The sequence below is a fragment of the Rhopalosiphum maidis genome, chromosome 3, assembly GCF_003676215.2.
Source record: "Rhopalosiphum maidis isolate BTI-1 chromosome 3, ASM367621v3, whole genome shotgun sequence".
Lineage (NCBI taxonomy): Eukaryota > Metazoa > Arthropoda > Insecta > Hemiptera > Aphididae > Rhopalosiphum > Rhopalosiphum maidis.
This window is the reverse complement of record NC_040879.1, coordinates 28,324,031-28,343,306: the sequence shown is the minus strand read 5'-3', so window position 1 is coordinate 28,343,306 and position 19,276 is coordinate 28,324,031. Positions and strand designations below refer to the sequence as shown.

The 19,276-nt window shown below is 26.3% G+C and overlaps 2 protein-coding genes across 3 annotated transcripts; one reads left to right on the top strand and one right to left on the bottom strand.

Annotated features, from left to right (window-relative positions):
- Positions 1 to 6,479: 6,479 nt before the first annotated feature.
- LOC113557381 (protein Fer3-like) lies at positions 6,480 to 15,229 on the bottom strand. 2 transcript variants are annotated; one of them, XM_026962864.1, is made up of 5 exons: positions 15,209 to 15,229; positions 14,939 to 15,114; positions 11,738 to 12,095; positions 8,884 to 9,016; positions 6,480 to 7,411 (listed from the first exon to the last, which is right to left on the bottom strand). In XM_026962864.1, exons 2-5 carry the CDS (start codon positions 14,990 to 14,992, stop codon positions 7,219 to 7,221), a joined length of 738 nt encoding a protein of 245 aa, XP_026818665.1. In that variant the 5' UTR covers positions 14,993 to 15,114; positions 15,209 to 15,229; the 3' UTR covers positions 6,480 to 7,218. The 2 variants fall into 2 exon arrangements, with proteins under 2 accessions (XP_026818665.1, XP_026818664.1); XM_026962863.1 differs by lacking the exon at positions 15,209 to 15,229 and having other exon boundaries at positions 14,939 to 15,187.
- Positions 15,230 to 15,622: 393 nt separating this feature from the next.
- On the top strand, positions 15,623 to 19,020 carry LOC113558699 (putative ATP synthase subunit f, mitochondrial). The gene is made up of 3 exons (XM_026964210.1): positions 15,623 to 15,797; positions 18,425 to 18,536; positions 18,641 to 19,020. Exons 2-3 carry the CDS (start codon positions 18,506 to 18,508, stop codon positions 19,018 to 19,020), a joined length of 411 nt encoding a protein of 136 aa, XP_026820011.1. The 5' UTR covers positions 15,623 to 15,797; positions 18,425 to 18,505.
- Positions 19,021 to 19,276: the final 256 nt, after the last annotated feature.

Sequence of the window (19,276 nt, the reverse complement as noted above, 5' to 3'; positions counted from 1 at the left end):
AACATTGCATTTATTATAATAGTTCCAATACCCATATTTATATAATATTCTCATATAACATAATAGAAGTGGCAGTCAAACAGCTGATCGATTTGATTACATTTTCCCGGAGGCTCGGCATGATGTTGACGTCGATGGCTGGACATGATCATAGAACATGTTAATGACAGTGGCAAATATAAATTTTATTAATCATATTTATTATTAAATGTTATTATCATATTCATGTGATAGGACCAATTTTCTCCAATAATTATAAACATTAAACACACACTTAGAGACATATTTAGGGTGGGGTGAAAAGAGGCAACCTCCCTGGGCGCTAAATTGTAAGCCTCTTAAAGGAACACCGCGCTAGAAGTTAAATTTTTAGGATTAAGTTTTTTTAAGGGAAAAAAGGACGCCAATATATTTTTGCATCTAGGACGCCAAAATTGCAAATATACTTTGACTTCTGTAAACATTACAGAACAAAACGAGCCTACCCATTATTTTGTGCTGGACGGCGTGTCTGATTCATACTAGTTTATGATATTGTATTATGATTATTCAATATTATTGTTATTAACTTTTGAATCATTACTCATTTCCAACGCATCGTAGAATAGCGTAAACAAGTTCATGTTAAAAATAAGTGCCTACCTGGCTACCTATACGGATAGTGAGTAGCTTAAGATTAATTGAAATACTTAAAAAATGTTATTATTGAATATTGAGTATAGTAAAACGTATAATTTAAGAAAAAGTTTTCTTAAATTGAGGCTGTAAATGATGTTTTTGATTTATAACGAAATAACTAACATCTTATAAATAATAGGTAATAAAATGTGAACGAAATTTGAAATTCAAATATTTATTTGAAAAGTCGTGTGTAAATAGTTATAATAACGATTTATATAAGTAGTCAAGTAGAGCGTGGATTTTTATGCATTAAAAAGTATTAATAAATGTCATATTGCTATATAATATGTAGTCAACATCGTAAAAATATGCAACAAATATATAAATACGCGGAAAATATATGCAATAAATATACAAGGCAATTTTAATTATTTAAATGACAAATTTTTACAATATTAATAGAAATATTAATAATGGTACTATTGGTACTTATATTTAAATATTGTAAAAAAGGTATTATAAATTAAAAAATTAATATATTTTTTTATATTTTATTTATTATTAAAATGAATAAACATATGCGTTTCTAATTTTTCTTCAGTGAAGCTATGACGTTTTTTATCAACATATTTTTAAATACAGATGAAAACGATTGTTCGACGTCAACCCAAGTGGTTGGGGCTTATTTGAAGCAACTATATCAAAATCAAATTATATCTAGAACCAGGGCTTGAAACCGTTTTCAAAATCGATTTCAGAAACCGGTACAAACTGTTTTAAAATCAAAACCGAAAAAAATTGGGTACCGGTATTAAATTCAAAACCGAAATAAAAAAAAAAATGGAAAGCGTTATTTTTTTTTTTTTAATTTACGAGTTTTTAAAATTTTAAATACGTAAATTCCATTGATATGCCCATGACATCGTGATTAAAATGTTGATAACCATTTCATTAATTGCAAAATTATTAGCTGTTTTATTAATAGTAATGAATATATTTCTTTTAATTGGTAAATATTATTTAATTTTTAACGTTAAGGTTAGGTAATCTAACTTTTTCAACTTAAATTTTATCTAAAGCGAAACCGAAATCTAAATTTTTAATACCGATATTGAAAAATTAAAACCGAAACCGAAACCAAAAATGTAGAAACCGGTATACAAAATCGAAACCGAAACCGAAATTATTTCAATCGGTTTCAAGCCCTGTCATTCCATTTTTAAATTTTTCTACTTGATACAATTTTATTTTATAATTTTACTTTAATTCAATGTAATACATTTTGAATTTTGTAAAAACATGCAAAAATAAGCAATAATCATTAAATATGCAGAAATATGTAAAAATAATTTGACAGTAACTTCAAACTATTATGATTCGTAAAGATTACTGACAAAAATCCAAAATATTAAAAAAAAAAAAAATATATATGTAATTGCATAGAAATCTACGCTATACTTATAATAAGGCATGAGGTGTATTTATAGACATTTACAATTTAAAAATTTTTATTTCTTTATTGATAGGTTTTTGGGCACATCTCCAACAAAGACATTAGAATGTTTGCATAACTTACCCACTATCAAAAGAGTGAGATTAATAATTGGGAACTTCTGTCTATTATTAGTAATAATATTTCAAAAACATTTGTATTTTGTTATCAGTTATTTGTGAAGTACAACACCCCACTACCTAGTAGTGCATTTGTAGAGAGAGTATTCAGTGTTGGAGGTGCAACTATTAAAAAAAAAAAAAAACAAACATGACAAATCAGTATTTCGTACAAATAATATTTTTAAAATTGAACACTCAAGTTTTTGATTAATAATCCTAAATACCTAGAATTTAATTGAATATTTTTTTTTGTATTTGAAAATTATTTCAAATACTTTACTATGGATAGTATTTGGGTGGTATAAAAGTAAAAGTATTTTTTACAACATTGGTTTACTTGCACACACTAATAATAGCTTTATTGTAGTAGTCATATTTTAATTATTATTGAATTTTATTGAGTTTAAAAATATTTTTAGCTAGGAAAGCATCGTCTATGACATACAAAAAGATATCCAGTTATAAAGTAATAAAATATTATTATAAAAAAAATAGAGATAAATGCGTACGACAGAAATTAGTATTAATTCAACTAAATATTAACTCAATAATAATTGCAGTTAAATTTTAGCTGTGTTATATACAATATACATATATATGGATATTACATATTTACATATAAACCCATGTTACGATAAAAACAAGTGAATAGTTTATGCTTAGTCGTCATTAGGGTCCGGATTTCAATGCGAAGTGCATTATATTTTGGGTGTACTAGTCACTAGGGTAATGCTTTTCAAGTATACAATTCATTTCATGTACCTACTTAAATTGCATTAAAAAAAAACATTTTTTTGGTATTCTATTTTTTAAATTTTCAGGTAATTTTATTATTTTTTAATGAATATATCAATATTATTATATAATACATTTAGTGTAAATTCGAAATATTATATTTAGAAATACAGTTTTCATTATATTAATTGCTTTAATGGTTTTTAGGTTTTCATTTCTACAAACAAATAAATATTAGTTGGAGATGGGTTAAATTACGATTACATTTATTTTCAATAGATATAGTATTTGTTTATCGTAAGTGCCAAATTTTGTTATTTTGTTTTTGTATTGTTGTTAGTTAAATTAAGATAAAGTTTAAAAATTCCACAAGTTAAATTATAATTTTCTAAAACCAAATTTTATTAAAATAGTGAAATATTTCTCAATTTTATAACTGATAAAATTTTCACACAAATACCTATATTTTGCGAACATTGTACTTCAACGTGACTAGTGTACAACTAAAATATAATAATACAATTTTTTTTTACCAAATATTGTTTTAGCACTTTTTTATATTGTGATTTTTTTCCATAAACAATTAAGAAGAGTGGTCGCGCTATAGTATGATAATAAACCACAACAATAAAAATAATAATTCACAAATTTATACGCGAGAAGGCTAGAAAAATATATTTACTTTCTGGAAGTTGGGTATCAAAAATATACCGCAGAGTGCAGATGAAGATGTGACACATAATAAAAGGTACACACATGATTGGAAATCAATGATTATTGACGTTACATAATTAAAAAAACGCAATTATATAATATTAAAAAAATTATTTTAATAGGTTAATTACCCATCAACTACATTATGTAGTATGTATGGTCGGCGATGAACATAAAATAGATCGTTGCGCCGTAAAATCATAATTAGTTTAGCGGGGAGGTGCGATAACCGTTCATTTTTTTATGTTATCAGCGGTAACATTCTACTTTCGGTTGGAAATATTAATGTGCCCCTTTTTTTTCATTTATTAATAATCATAATCATACAACAGTTCTCTTGAACTCTACTACTTTTGTAACTGATCTGTTATCACTATTAGGTACCGTTCGTCCGTTCCATCGCTTACCTGTGTGACATATTCATCTTTATACGATCAAGTCACCAATATTTATGTTTTGTTTTTAGGTGATCAATTTTTTTTTCAAATTTATTACTATACAGTAAATATTCTTTTGTTTTTCAGATTTTACAAAATGCTTATATTATTAATTTTCCACATATTTTTCCACGTCAATGTAAATCAAGTAGTGTTAAGTTAAATTATTAAATGTATCGATCCTCCAGCACAAATTAAAAAATAAGCAGGTGTTAAAGTTGAAATAAAGTTGAATTGACAAAATTCTTGTTAACATAAGGCCAACAAGAATTATTTATCAAACGAACAACTATATTGTTGAAACTATTTAAGTTCATGAATTAGTTATATTAACAAAAATATTGTTAATCGAACATCGAGGGTTCGGTTCGAGATTCGAACAGTTCGACCCGTCACTAGTAGGTTTAAATGCCATTACTAACTAAGTAATATCTTATAGCATAATATAGTTATCATAGACGCGTGCTTCATATTTCATATTTTGTTCTTTATTATTAATACGTTATCAAGAGTCTATATAGGTATGTATAGAAACTTTCACTAAAAATTAAATTATAGTATTAAATGGAACCAAGGCCGTAACTGAAAAAAAATTCCGGGGGAAGGTCCAACATTTTTTTTATATATAAACGCTGAAAATGTATAGTCAAAAACTATATCCATCACTAAAATATTTCTATTTTTAAAAATTTCAGGGGGGGGTCCGGACCCCTGGACCCACCCCCAATTACGGTCTTAAACGGAACTGTGAAATCGAAACGGCTGTTTGTACGATGACAAAAATAATAATTAAATTTTAACTTTTATTATGGTTCAATTTCTGCTTCGTATACATAATTACAGCCACATTTTTTTTCGACGTTTATATACCGGTATTTGTTAATTTTAATTCTCTTCCGGAAAAAATACTCGGGACATATATTGCAAAACAGGAACAAAAACGAAGATATTAAGAACAATGGGAAAAAACATACAAATTCTCTACCATTATCGCCGGTGCGGGATGAAGGAATAATTCCGATGTTGGTAGCATCTTTCTGATCCACTGTATCATTTAATTTGTTTGTTTTTTCTTCACTTGATACGTATTCATCCTTTGACTTCGTTAGTGAACTATTATATGAATCTTCGATTGAATAATTAGCATAATAGCACATAGAAATGAAAATTACAATTATTATTACACAAAAAAATTTTAATAAGGGTCCAAAAACGAAACATAAACACATTTTTACAAAAAAGTAGAGAACTAGAAGAAAAATCGAAACAATTTTTAAAGCGATTGTGTACCTAATAATAATTCATAGTATAAGAACATAACTATAGCAACGAAAATAAAAGTATATAAACCATAAACTCAAAACCATAATTTTTCTAACATGAGTATTAAAATAATACGTTATATCAGTATATCACTATATTTATTTTCCAGTATTATTAATACAACTGTGTTGTCCATCGTTAAATATTTAACATGTATATCTTACACCAGTGGGCAGTGGCGCCCAACCCACAAGCTCACGGGCCAAATGTGATCCGTTACAAATTTTTAAAATTAAACAAAATATTCAAAAATATTAAAATAATAAAACAATTTAGTATTATTTATGAATTATTTTAAATATTTCAAATATACAATAATAAAAGTAATAATAAAAAATGTATACAAATGTCTTACACTTAATACAGTTGTCATTCTCATCGTAATGTCTCCCAAAGCAGAGATATCGTCATGTGGAAATTTTAAATGTATTTCATTTTGAAATATCACTTTTCTTCATTTTTCTTCATTGAAAAAATATTTCGGGGTGGTCCAACATTTTTTAAATATTGGTAATTGTAATTTAGAGTAAAATACTAGGACGAAAAAAATTATTTAGTATTTTAGAATAAAAATACAAATAAAAAGTATTTTTAAGTATTTCAAAAGTATTTAAAATACAAACAAAGTATTTAGATACATGGCATCATTACATCAAAATGTGTCTAAGATCGTGTGATTTTTTTGGGTACAAAACAATATCTTTTGTCACACAGTGGCACTCCGCAATATAGTAGTGTTGCGAAAAAGGCAGGCAAAGCGTCCTTAATCGTGTTTCATCCGAATAACCGTCAATTTGATAATTAGTACCACCTCGTTGATAACTGCATTTTTACATATCATATATTAGAATTAGGCTAGGCCACAAATATATTTAATTAATAATAAAACATTTTTTTTCTTTAAAATACGTCATATTTATTGAAACAAATATAATATCTACTTAAAAGTTTAAATAATAAACTAAGTTAATACAATTTCAATTTCGATTAATAGATAATTTAGTATTTTTTAGTATAGTTATATTATTAGGTAGTCTAAAAATATTAAAGTAAAAAAAAATTATTAAGAAATAGGAAGAAAATCAATGACTTAAAACAAATCGTAGGGAATATAATATTATTATACATAGTACGATAAATATTGGTATTCATATACATATTATACATTAATTAGTGATAGGTCGAACCCTGATTTTTCAAATCGAACCGAACTTGAACTGAACTTTAAATTATTTTTTTGAACTCGAACCGAACCGAACCGAACCTTCATATTTTCTATCGAACCGAACTGAACCGAACCTAGAATCATTTTAAGTCGAACTCGAACTCGAACTTAATACTTTTTATCATTATTATTATAAATGGTACATAAAATGCCTGTTACAGCTTATAACTTTCTATCGCTAATAGTCTAATTATTTATAAATAATGATAATCAATTTTTATTTTTTGAAAATAATTTTTGAATAATAATTGTACAAATATTTGGTTTTTGAACTATCGTGGCCAGTAAGTCTGGTTTGAAAAATATTTTCAAGTTCAATTTTCGAACAGTAAAATATGTTTGATAGTTCGGTTCGAATTTTTTTCATGCCGAGTTTGAATTTCGAACCAAATTGAACATCGAGGGTTAAGTTCGGTTCGAGATTCGAACAGTTCGATCCATCACTAATATTAATATATATTAGAACCTATCTGTAATATTACTTTATAGGCGATGTTCAAATAATTATTATGTAAGATGGTAAGAATAACACGGGAATGTGATAGTTAACTAATATTGGTTGTTAACGTTTGGAGGATAGTCGGTTGCAGCGTTCCAACATTGACCATACTGTGGCTGGTAACCGTAGTATGTCGGTGGAGGTAAGTATTGAGTACACGACGGCACAGTGTACAGTTTTGTCTCGTACTCTGGTCCATACTCCAAGATCGCTTGTAAATGTCTAATGTACCGTATGGCCATCCTGTATTACACAAATAAATAGTTCATTGTGTATTTTTTATTTTTACAACATATTAGGTGATTATAGTCTATTGATGTATAATATATACTTCATGCTATTGTATAGATAGATAATATAGATCCATAATATATAGTCCCAGTAAGTAGTGGTTTTTTGGAGGGCAATCCTATAAGGAGAGCCATGTATAGTGCCAATATGATCATGCGCGCGGAGAAATAATTACTACTATGTGTGAGTTATTAAATATTATGTTTTGATACGAAAAATTGAACTTTTTATGTTCTTTTTATTTATTAGTATCATAATATTTTATATTGACGAATGAGAAGTGTTATGTTACAATTATTGTATTGAAAACACGTATGATGTGAACTCAATAAAATGTATTTTATGAATAATAATAATACTTATAAAGTTATAAACTATAATCAGAACACGGAAAAGTCTAAATGTTTTGAAAATGTCATAACATAAAATATAATCATGTACATAAATGTTTCAAATTCCCACAAACATTTTTTTCAATTACAACAAAATAACTAAAATTGTAATTTATCGTTTAAATGTTAATATATTTATTACATTTTTTGATTCCAAAATGAAATAGTAACAATAAAGAACCTTAAATTAAATTACAATTTCAAACTTTTTAATCGGGTGATAATTTTTTAATACTCGAAAATGTCAACGTTTATAATAATAGTTCAAAAAGTCTCAAAATATTTTAAAAATTAAAAGTTTTTATGTTTATTCATATTTCTATGTTTTTAAAAAATATTTTTGTACAATTATAAGGATAATTTATTTGGTATACCTATTAACTATTGTATTAAAGTTTTGATCCAACAATTTTTTTTTTATTACCTAGATAATAACTGAGAAAATGTTAAAAAAATCTTTAATATGACTTTAGTTGGTAATATATTCATATTTTTATAGCTTAGAAAAAAATATAATCTGAGAATTTCGTATCAAAAAACGTTTAAAGTAAATAAAAGTTTAATTTTAAACGGTTACTTAGTGTATTAGTATTTATATTGACCACTAATCACCTATCTAAAAATGTATGATTATTAATTATTTCACAGAATAAATTCTGCAGTAATAATAATTACTATATTTATATGACTATTATGACTATATTATAGTTTATAATATATATCTATATATATATATATATATATATAGATTGTTGTTTATATTGAATATTTAAAATATACTCATATACCTAAATAATAAACATATATATTTTGAAAAACCAGTGACTTATTTTATTTTAATATATCAAGTATCGAAAGTAACCTAGTATTGTGATACTGATTTTCAAGGATTTTGCCCATCCCTGGATGAAAATACGTACAAATTCAGTGGTGGACTCTAATGTTAGTTCACAACAAATAAGTATTAGGTACAACAATGTAAACCTAGACAATATTTATTAATAATTATAATAAATTAATATATACACTTACCTCAACGACTCGATTTTAGAGAGTTTCTTTCCGGGAGGTTTACTCTTGGGTAAACGGTTTCTCAGAAGATCAAAAGCCTTGTTCATGTCTCGCATTCTGGTCCGTTCTCTGTCACAAGCGGATTTTTTATAGTCTGCGAACAACATGTTAAGATGGGTTATATAATTATTAATTATTAAGGAAATTATAGCAAATGCTTATTTGTTTTTGTAAGTCATAGAGCATCTAAAGTAAGATACAAATTTATTTTATACTTTTCCATTGTTGTAGAAATTATTTTAAGTAATACTTTTATTCTATATATATATATTTCTTATTATTTCTTATATAAGAAATGTTATACTGCTAATTTATTTATATTTACAGTTTCTAGTGCTATTTACTCGTATAACTTGTATAAGCATATTTTGTATATAATAAGGGCAGTAAACAATACAACTCCAATAAAGTGTACAAATATGCAAACGTCAACATTAAATATATTAAACATGTATTTTGGGGAGATGGTAATTTGCGCCACCAATAGATACATTTAAGTACGTATGTATTTTGCGCCATCTAAAAATTAATTTTGGTTATTTGCGACATGGCAGAAAACGAAATGGAATATGACGTGATCTGCGTCACACTTTTAACTTCAATTGTTGGAATTTAAGTATACTTATTATATATTATATATATATTTATAATTATGATATAACTGTTTTTTTTTAATAAATGTAATTGTACTTAATCAATAATTTTTAATAATTTTCTAGAAATATAATTATTAAAATAAATTTGATTGATCAATAATTAAAAAATAAGAAAACAATATTATGTTAATCAGTCAAAAAAATTGTTTAGTTATTTTATACTTATATATACATTTATTTATAATTATTGTATAATTGATTTTTATGTTGTTTTTTTTTTATTTACAGAAATTGTACTTCTTTAATACTTATTAATAATTTTTTAGAAATGTGATTTAAAATGAACTTGATTGATCAATGATTAAAAATACAATATTTATATATATATATATATATATAAATAAAAAAAATCTTTTATCATTTAAAAGTGGTGTTACAATTTGAATAAGGTGAATGATGGCAAAAATTACAACTTTTGAAGGTATAAAATGGAGCAGATTTCATAATGCTTTTTTATTTAGTTTTATGTAGAGCAAAATTCAACCTTAAAAAATTGGCACATATTAATCTACAAATACCCGTACTTTGATTTTCAAATAGGTTTAAGTACGTTATCGACTGTTATTATCGCCGAACATATAGAATAATTAATTTATTCTGAATAATATAATGGTTAATAATAATGCCAGTTACATTATACTGCAATTATCAAGTTTGTTGTATTTACGCTCCAGAGTAGGTCGACTAACGAGATACCTATACTACCATATTCAATAAAAAATATTATAAAAAATTTGGTTGACAATTTTATTTTGCATATTTACCAATTTTTAGTATTAATTTTGATGTTTTTAAGTCTATGTTAAATATTAATAGTTAAAAATGTACCTTTTTAGTACTATAACTTCTGAGCTCTGTTAATTGCCTATACCTAGTTATTAAATTATCCATGCAAAAATTAATTACGTATACACAGTATGCAAAATAATTGTTGGTGCTTAAATATAACTTGTTTACCACTTTTAAAAATTAAAATACTATAATAAATTGATCCGTATAAAAAAAAAACTAATTACCTATGCAATACATTATATTTTGAAGGTATTTAAATATAACAACAATAAATGGGTAAACATTATAATATAAAATTGAAGAAGCCCAGTGTATGATTTACATACATATATTATTTAAAATGTAAAAATATAATAAATAATATTGAATTCAAAGATCGGAAATTATAGAAGCATAAGTTATTAAAGATTAAATAGAACCACATTATTAAATTTTACTTCACTTATAGTAGATACTGTTAGCACCTATCCGTATGATCGTATACATTATATAGATATAGCTAATATAGTTAGAAATTAATCTAGTATAGTATCTGTGAGAACGATAAGAATGTTATGAATTTTTAATAAAATAATCGAATTTTTAATTCTAAAAAAATATTAAATACTTTTACAATATTGAATCTTAATAATCGGTTTACTGTTAATAAAATATATAATATGACTACAGTCCGAATTTTGATGTTCAATAAATGTTAATATCTTCTAAAAAACCTATAAGTATTATATTTTTATTAATTTAAAATAATGAAAAATAGTCTGTTTCGTATCTCCTTAATAAATCATCTTCATTTTTCATTCCCATAAGGCTAATATTCATTTAATAAAGATGAAAAGACAATATTGACTTAGGCACAAACACATAAAAGTTATAATATTATCATTTGATATTTACAATAATATCTTTGTAGAATAAATAATGATTATAAAAGTAAATAGTAATGATTAAAGACGCTGTAGAACTTAGTAATTAAAGTCACCCACAATTAAAAATAGGAGTTGAATGCAGGCTGTAGAAAGTCTTTTTCTTTCAGATAAAAAAAAAAAAACAGTTATCAAAATCCGACAATTCTATGAGGTCTGAGAGTTTTTCCTTTGAAATAATTTTTAAGCAATACACGTACCAAATAGACGTTGGGTCGTAGATTAGTGGAAAACTGGAAATGTAAGTATGAATATTGTAATAGTCAAGATGGCAATTAAAACAAATAGTGCCCCAAAGATCAGATTTTGTAGTCTATAGAATAAGTTATTATAAAAGGAGAAATAGAGAATCTTAAATGAACGGATCAATTTGAACTTGCAGGATACAGGAAGATACATCATTGAATGTGTTAATATTATTTGATATAATTTTTTTATTAATACCTCTTTCGGATTCGTACGACCGGACTCTTGAGCTGGATTTGATCTCGGTCTGCATGTAACAGTTGGTGCCGCTGCCAACGTTCGCCACTGTGGGCGAGTACTGGTGTTCGTCGGGCGACGTGCCGTACACGGGTGGTGGCGGTGGAACCACAGATCCGCCGATCTGGAGGCTGGCTAACGGCGGATGGTGTTGGTAGTCATAACCCATTGGCGGCAGCACGTTGTTAAGAGTGCAAATAGTGGTAGAGTCTGACGAGCTTTGGTCGTAGTGCGAGGAGGACGTGGTGATCGCCGATACCGCCGCTGTCGTTGTTTCCGCGTGCGGTTTGTTCACGTACACGATCCGAGTGACGTTTTCCTGAATTGAAATAATACAAATCATCATCTGTTATACTCATTATTCAAGGAAAAAACTATTTTTTAGAACGATGAGCTTAGGCAATGAAGCTTCTGCTATTTATATTTATAGATTAATGCTCTTTTTTGGTACTTTATTTTTTCTATTAATTGCTTATTGTTTTTACTATCATTTTTTTTTTTATTATTTTTATTTATAATAACTGGGCTGGCTTGTTTTAATTGAAAGCAAATAAATCTAATTAATACATCCCAAATAGATTTTACAATATATTTTCTGACAATTAGACGATCTATAAAAAATTATTCGAAAAAATACTTTATTATAATAATAATATGTTCCTGCGTAATAAAGTACCTAATATCTATACAATTTACAAAAACTAAAAGGATTGCAAGAAATTGATTAAAATCTTTTATATGAGTATATGACAGGAATACAATATCCGATAGTTTTTATAATTATCTCTATAGGTATAGGTATTAGTATACTTATTGCACCTAAAAAATTAAAGAAATATGTATATAGAAGTATTTAGCACTGTAATTGTGTAAGTTTTTTCATTTTCCGTAACGTGGAACGATATAATTAAGCAGCTATAGCTACAAATAACCGATATCCTATACCTATCAAAATATTGTATTTATACTCTATAGTATATTGTACCTTACATATTTTATAAGTATTAATAAAGTATAAATATAACAGGGGTGTCATTTAGGGTACATTTAAATATTTAATTGTCTTTTATTACATTATGATGTACTTTACCCATATGCCATATTAACTTAACTTAATAATTTAATGCTTATAATCCTGAATTTATTTTTGGAATTCATACAATAAAATAAATAGTAGATAAACGATATAGTCGATATAGATTATTAAGTATTAGTATAGCCGTATTATAGCCTATAGGCGATATATTTAAATTACATATTTTTAATATTTCTTAGTGTTTATATTTCTGTGGTCGTGGCGTACTACCTATATTTAAGATATTTGGATAAAAAGTCTGTCGGGAAACAATATAGGTAATTATAAAAGTCAAGTATATCCTATATAAAATCCTAAAGTTTATACAATTTTTGTAGTTAGTTGATATTAGGGTTGTATGTTTAGGACTTTAAAAAATATTCATAGGTCCTCAAAATCTGTGTTTATTACTATATTATTGATGGGGGTTTGTCTGGTATATCATAAATATATATATAGTGTTTACTCTCATTATTTTAAAAAGTTATGACTGTTTAAAAAAATATTATTTTTATAAAATTGCAAAATAAAATTTTTAGTTTTTTTTTTAATGTTAAATTACGAAGTTCAATATTTTTAATATAACATAAGTACATACTGCTTTAGTTTAAGTGTTTAAATTAATAACTATAGTATAGTATATAATCCTTAATTGAGAATTTTTTAAGTATAGAATATAGGTATAAAATAATTAATTTAATTTAAAAAAATATTTATTACATTCCGGAATAATAATACATTTTATAATTGAAATATTTTTCACATATTAGATAAAATGAAAATTTGGACAAAAAATAAATACACGCACGTATATACAAAACAGAAATATCTACAGTAGCGGTATACCATTACATTATGTTTTGTCCTTGAAAAACACGAAACTTGAATTAACTTAAAAATTTATTTTTTATTTTTTGAAGGCCCCAAATTCCATTCCAACCCCAGTTGCGCTACTGGTTTATTTAATTTTACATGTGAAATACTGTAAGTTCTACATGTATTATTTCAAGATAATTAAAAAAAATGTATAACATAACACGTGATACATAATACCCATATATGTGTAGGAAGTAGTCGTTATTTTATAAAACAGTATAGTATTGTATACACAATACAAATGAATAATATTATCAATAAAATATCTAGTTGAATTATAAATCGGATACATGGTTTATTGCCTTAATTTGATTAGTGTATACACTATACTGCATAAAGTACCTAGATATTTCACGATATAACACTAACTTTAACGCTAAAATGCCGATTATACATATATTATGGACCCGAGCATGAAATATGCGAACACGTTTGTAATATATTGCAGGAATATATTAGGTTATATTATACACCTCGAAAATGAAGCAACATAATTTCGAACAATGTTTGAAATTGGTAATAATTATACACATAATAAATTAATGTCTGTAAATATAGTTACTGTATAATATTTGCATTCTATATAGCGATTGGCGATTTCCACTGATAAAACGTATACGTATGTTAACTTTACTACATAGCCACTACTAGGTATACAATGGTTCTCAAATGTTTGATTTCCGCAAAGTTCTATACGATAGTTTGTAAAACAGCGATAATTTTATAAGCATAGGAAAATCATTAATTTAAAAATTTTAATTTTTAGTATCTTTTGTTAGAACGGTTGTATACGAATATATTTTTCTCTAATAAACAAGTCACAGTATTTTACGTTTACTTTTATCATTATATATTGCGACAAGTACTTAAGTACTATACATAATGTATGCGTATGTATGCTTCATAAAATCACACGATTAATAACAATATAATAACATTACAGTCTTGTTACTTTCAGTCCGACGTATATATAGTATTATCGTAGGTACAGAGAGCTACGCGCTATCACGATGTATTAATTATAGCTGCATAAAATATTATAAAAATGTAAAATATTTGATATCCAATCAATCATCACCTACGATAACCGTGTCGAATTTTTGCAATTAAAATATTAACATATGATCGAAAAAATGTATGACTGTCAAATTGTACGCCTATATAATATTATATATACTTAATTCGAATTAGTTAAAAAATAATACGCTCACCTGTATAACGGATCTCGTGTCCCCTTCATTTCCTCTGGGCGATGTTTCGCTCATGATATTTGTCTTTTGGTTTTCTTTTAATCGGGAAGCGGAAAGACAGTTCTTCGCCCGACTGAGGCCACTTGACTGCTATACCTATATACGAATGGTAGTAGGCAGTGGTACCTATACTAAAGCTATTATGGACAGAAAACGGTTGATGGCTTTTTAATGGTAGCACTCGAATAGTCCGGGAACTAAAATCGTACTAATATTATAATGTGTACCTACCACGTACATACCGCGGCAATACTCGTCAGACACGACTTGTATAATATAGACGCAAACACATAGAGCGGCGTTAAAAAAAAAAAAGTTTTAATTACACGGATCTACACTTGTTTAAATAATTGAAAAAAAAAAACGACAAAAAACCATATTACACATATTATTATTATTATTATTCTATTAAACGTATACGATACACACACACACACACACACACACACCTCCTTCGACGGGCCACCCCCTTCACCCCGTTGGCGTGGCACGAGCGAGCGCGGTGTGAGTCGAAGTGCAGAACGGGACAGACGACAACAACTGTGCCAACACGTGTCACCTTATTGTCACCAAACACCCGAGTATACGATATTCGTTATTGTTTCGTTATTAGTATATTATACTAAATATTATTGTATGTCTATTTCGTGGTGCTGTGGATGCGAACAACGAGAATCGTGCATAATGGAATTAAACGGCCATAGTGTATATCCAACGGTGGAACGCGTTTTTACCGGTTTTTAAGCGTTTGTCGATTACTGTTGCATATCATCCGCACGCACGCGTATATATACGGACCCACGCAAGTTTATAATATCACGTAGGTATATAGTAATAACTAATAATGTAGACTAAGAGCCCGGATTTCAATACGTTAAAAACTATATCAAAAAACGGTACAGAAAAATGACAAAAAAATGCCCTTTCAACGCAATAATACCTTCTTAAAAATTGGCCCATATTTTTTTTAATAGATAGACCCGAAAACGAGAGGACACAATATGGTTTATCTTTTAGTATTTTTAACACATTTCGTATTAAATAAGCAATAAATAATTAAAAAAACAAAATACCGAATTTATAGACACACGATAAATAAACATTATAGGTACTCTAATTGGGGTCACAGTAATATAGTCGTCCAACTGACTCGTTTATATTTAATGCTGTACATACGAAAAAATTTCTAGATTAAATAACATAGTTCATAGAAGCAGATTTCTTCAAAAGTTTTGAAATTCAAACTTTTATAAAACGTTTTTTAATTGTTTTCAATTAGATGTTTAAAAAAAAATTAAAAAAAAACTTAAAATACATAATCACAACTTTTTATTAACGGTGAAACATTTTTTGGATATAATATATGTATTATTTTAATTATTCATATGAAGTAACCATTACAAATTGTATTATAATCATCTTTAATCCATGATATCGATTTAGTTTATTCATTGTATATTTTTTCTGAATTATATAGTATAAATATTTTGTACAGGATAGATCATAAGTGTAAAAAACAGAAGTCATCTCGGGTATATTTTATAAGAGTAAAATAATGATAGAAAAATTTTAAAAATTCATTTAATTGACATCACACATCGTTAATGAAATAATAAGTTAACTCAATATAAATATTAATTTTGTTTATGAAAAAATATTACAATCATATAAAAGATTCTATTTGAGTTACTTTTGTTCAAAAAATATTAAAATATGTAATTAATGGGAAAAAAATATATTGAAATCACCAATTGAAGATGATTAAAATATAATTTGTAATGTACCTAGTGATTTTCTATAAAGATTTCCATTAGTAACTATGTAATTAGTATAATATTACTATTCTAAGCATTAAAAAATGCATTAATATGAATTCCTTCAGTTATAGTTTATTCTTGTACCGATTAAAAAAAAACATTTATTATAAAATAAATAAACAAAACGTATATAATTTTAAATCGTTTATTGTGCATGTTTCAACACGATAAATTTGATATTTTTAATATTTAGACACTGTCGATAGGTACTCAATACATTGCTCAATTGTTGACATCAGACTCTACGTCTGTATTTTATAATGCTATGTTTGGTTTTATTTTATTTTAATAAAGTAATAAATTATAATTATAAGAAATAATGTAATATTATGCGGTTCAGTTTAATTAGAATTAAATCATAAAATATGATATATTTGGATTTTGTTTTCAAGTTATATTAAAAAAATATTTATAATATTTACTTATAATTGATTGTACATTATTCCAATTAATAGTATTGTTAATATTAAACATCTAAAAACACAAAATTATTTGAGTTTCGAGTTATCAGAATATATTCTGATGTCTTCCTCTTATTTCATTCAAACATTGACCAAACCGTCACCATTATTTTAAAAATTAGTTTTTAGAATTTGGAAATACTTATTTTAATTTCAAACATTTTTTTTTAATTCGGGGACCAACTTTTCCTTTTATTCTTTTAAGAAAACAAATACGTTTTTAATTTATATAGGTACGTAATTTTTATACATAAAATGTACTTATTATAGTCTATACGATTTTTTAAATAAAAATCTTACAAACTTAAAATAAATATATTTTTCTTTTAAATTCAATTTATATTCAATATTTTCATATATTTGAAATGATGTATATAGGTCATCCCTGCATATTATGGGTTCTATTATAATATTATGTCATAATAATAATAATAATAACCATAACAATAAGTTTAGGCTTGAAAGGCCATCTTCAGGTAATATTAACATGATAGTCATTACAAAATACATTTTATACAAAAATCAATTAACAATAAAAAAATATTTCATAAATCATATTTTTTCGTATTTATATGATCAAAATAGTGCCTACAAATGAAAGCCTAAGATATAAATGTTTAAGATTTTTAAAGTTTTTAATTTGGTTTTTATTAATTATTTTTCAGTATTTTTGATTTATTATATGTCTATTTAAATTTTATCTGAAAATAGGTCCGCCTAACTAAAAAACATGTTTTATTAAATATATAATACTTTTAGCTATTGCAAGTTCTAATTTTTAAATGATTTGTATTATTACTCTAATATATAACAAATATTGATATATATATATGTATAATTTTATAAATAAACTTTAATTCAAAACATCAGTCTATTTAAATGTAGGTACATAAAATGTTATTAATATAAAATATTGATTTATATTAATGCTATACTATAATATAATATACGTTAGTACGTAAAACGAATAAAAAAAAAATTAATTGATTTAAATAATTATTATTTGACCAATTAAAATTTAAAACAGTTCTTCGTCGATACGCAGTATTTATCGTTATTGTTTACCTCGGCTGTTAAGCATTTACGCGTATCTATAACAACGGAATACAATATTATAACTTGTATTTCATTTACCAGTAATCAATTCACTTATTTATTCAACTGTTTAGTTTGACACATTTAAATAATAAGAAGGTGAAGAATAGATACTCTATATTTCTTAATCCGAAATCAAATACCTTTTTATTTCGATGAATCGCATTCAAAGGATCTACTGCCAGAGTAAGTTCAATACACGATATAATATTATTATAAATCGATAATACGCGCATAGTTCAATACCGCGAACAATAATCGGCATCGCTGTTTTTATCGTACATATCTAGTCAAGACTGCGGTGAAGAACTTTCAAGATCGTCCTGCAGGATCATCATACAAGATCGATGACATTGGTGGCTATCCTGCCGGATACAATCCTAAAGTGCACGGACCGTATGATCCGGCCCGTTTTTACGGGATGCCCGTCACGCCGTTTTCGAAACTGAAACTCTGCGAGGTTACGGATTGGGTGAAGTGCCGCGATAAATCGCCCAAAGCGATCGCTGGATTATTTTCGCGCGCTTATTGGAGATGGTCACACCAATATGTACAACCGAAACGTACAACAGCTGCTCCGTTAATTCATAGTCTTGTCGGCATGATGTTAGTATTCTACATCATGAATTACGGCAAAATTATTCGTGAACGCAAATACAAACATCACTAATAATCTATAATAGTTTTCATCGTAATGTATTGTATGAGTGTTTTAAACCATCATGTTTACCAAATTAATAATATAAATTCTGCTGTTTAAGAGATACAATGTCCTGCAGTCCGCATCGTGCGACATGTATTGTTTTAAACAGTAGAATTTATATTATTAATTAAGTAAACACGATGGTTTGAAATACTCTTACAATAAATAAAATAAAAGTATTTGTGTAAAATGTTCTATTTGTACTTGGAATAAAGTTCTTTGA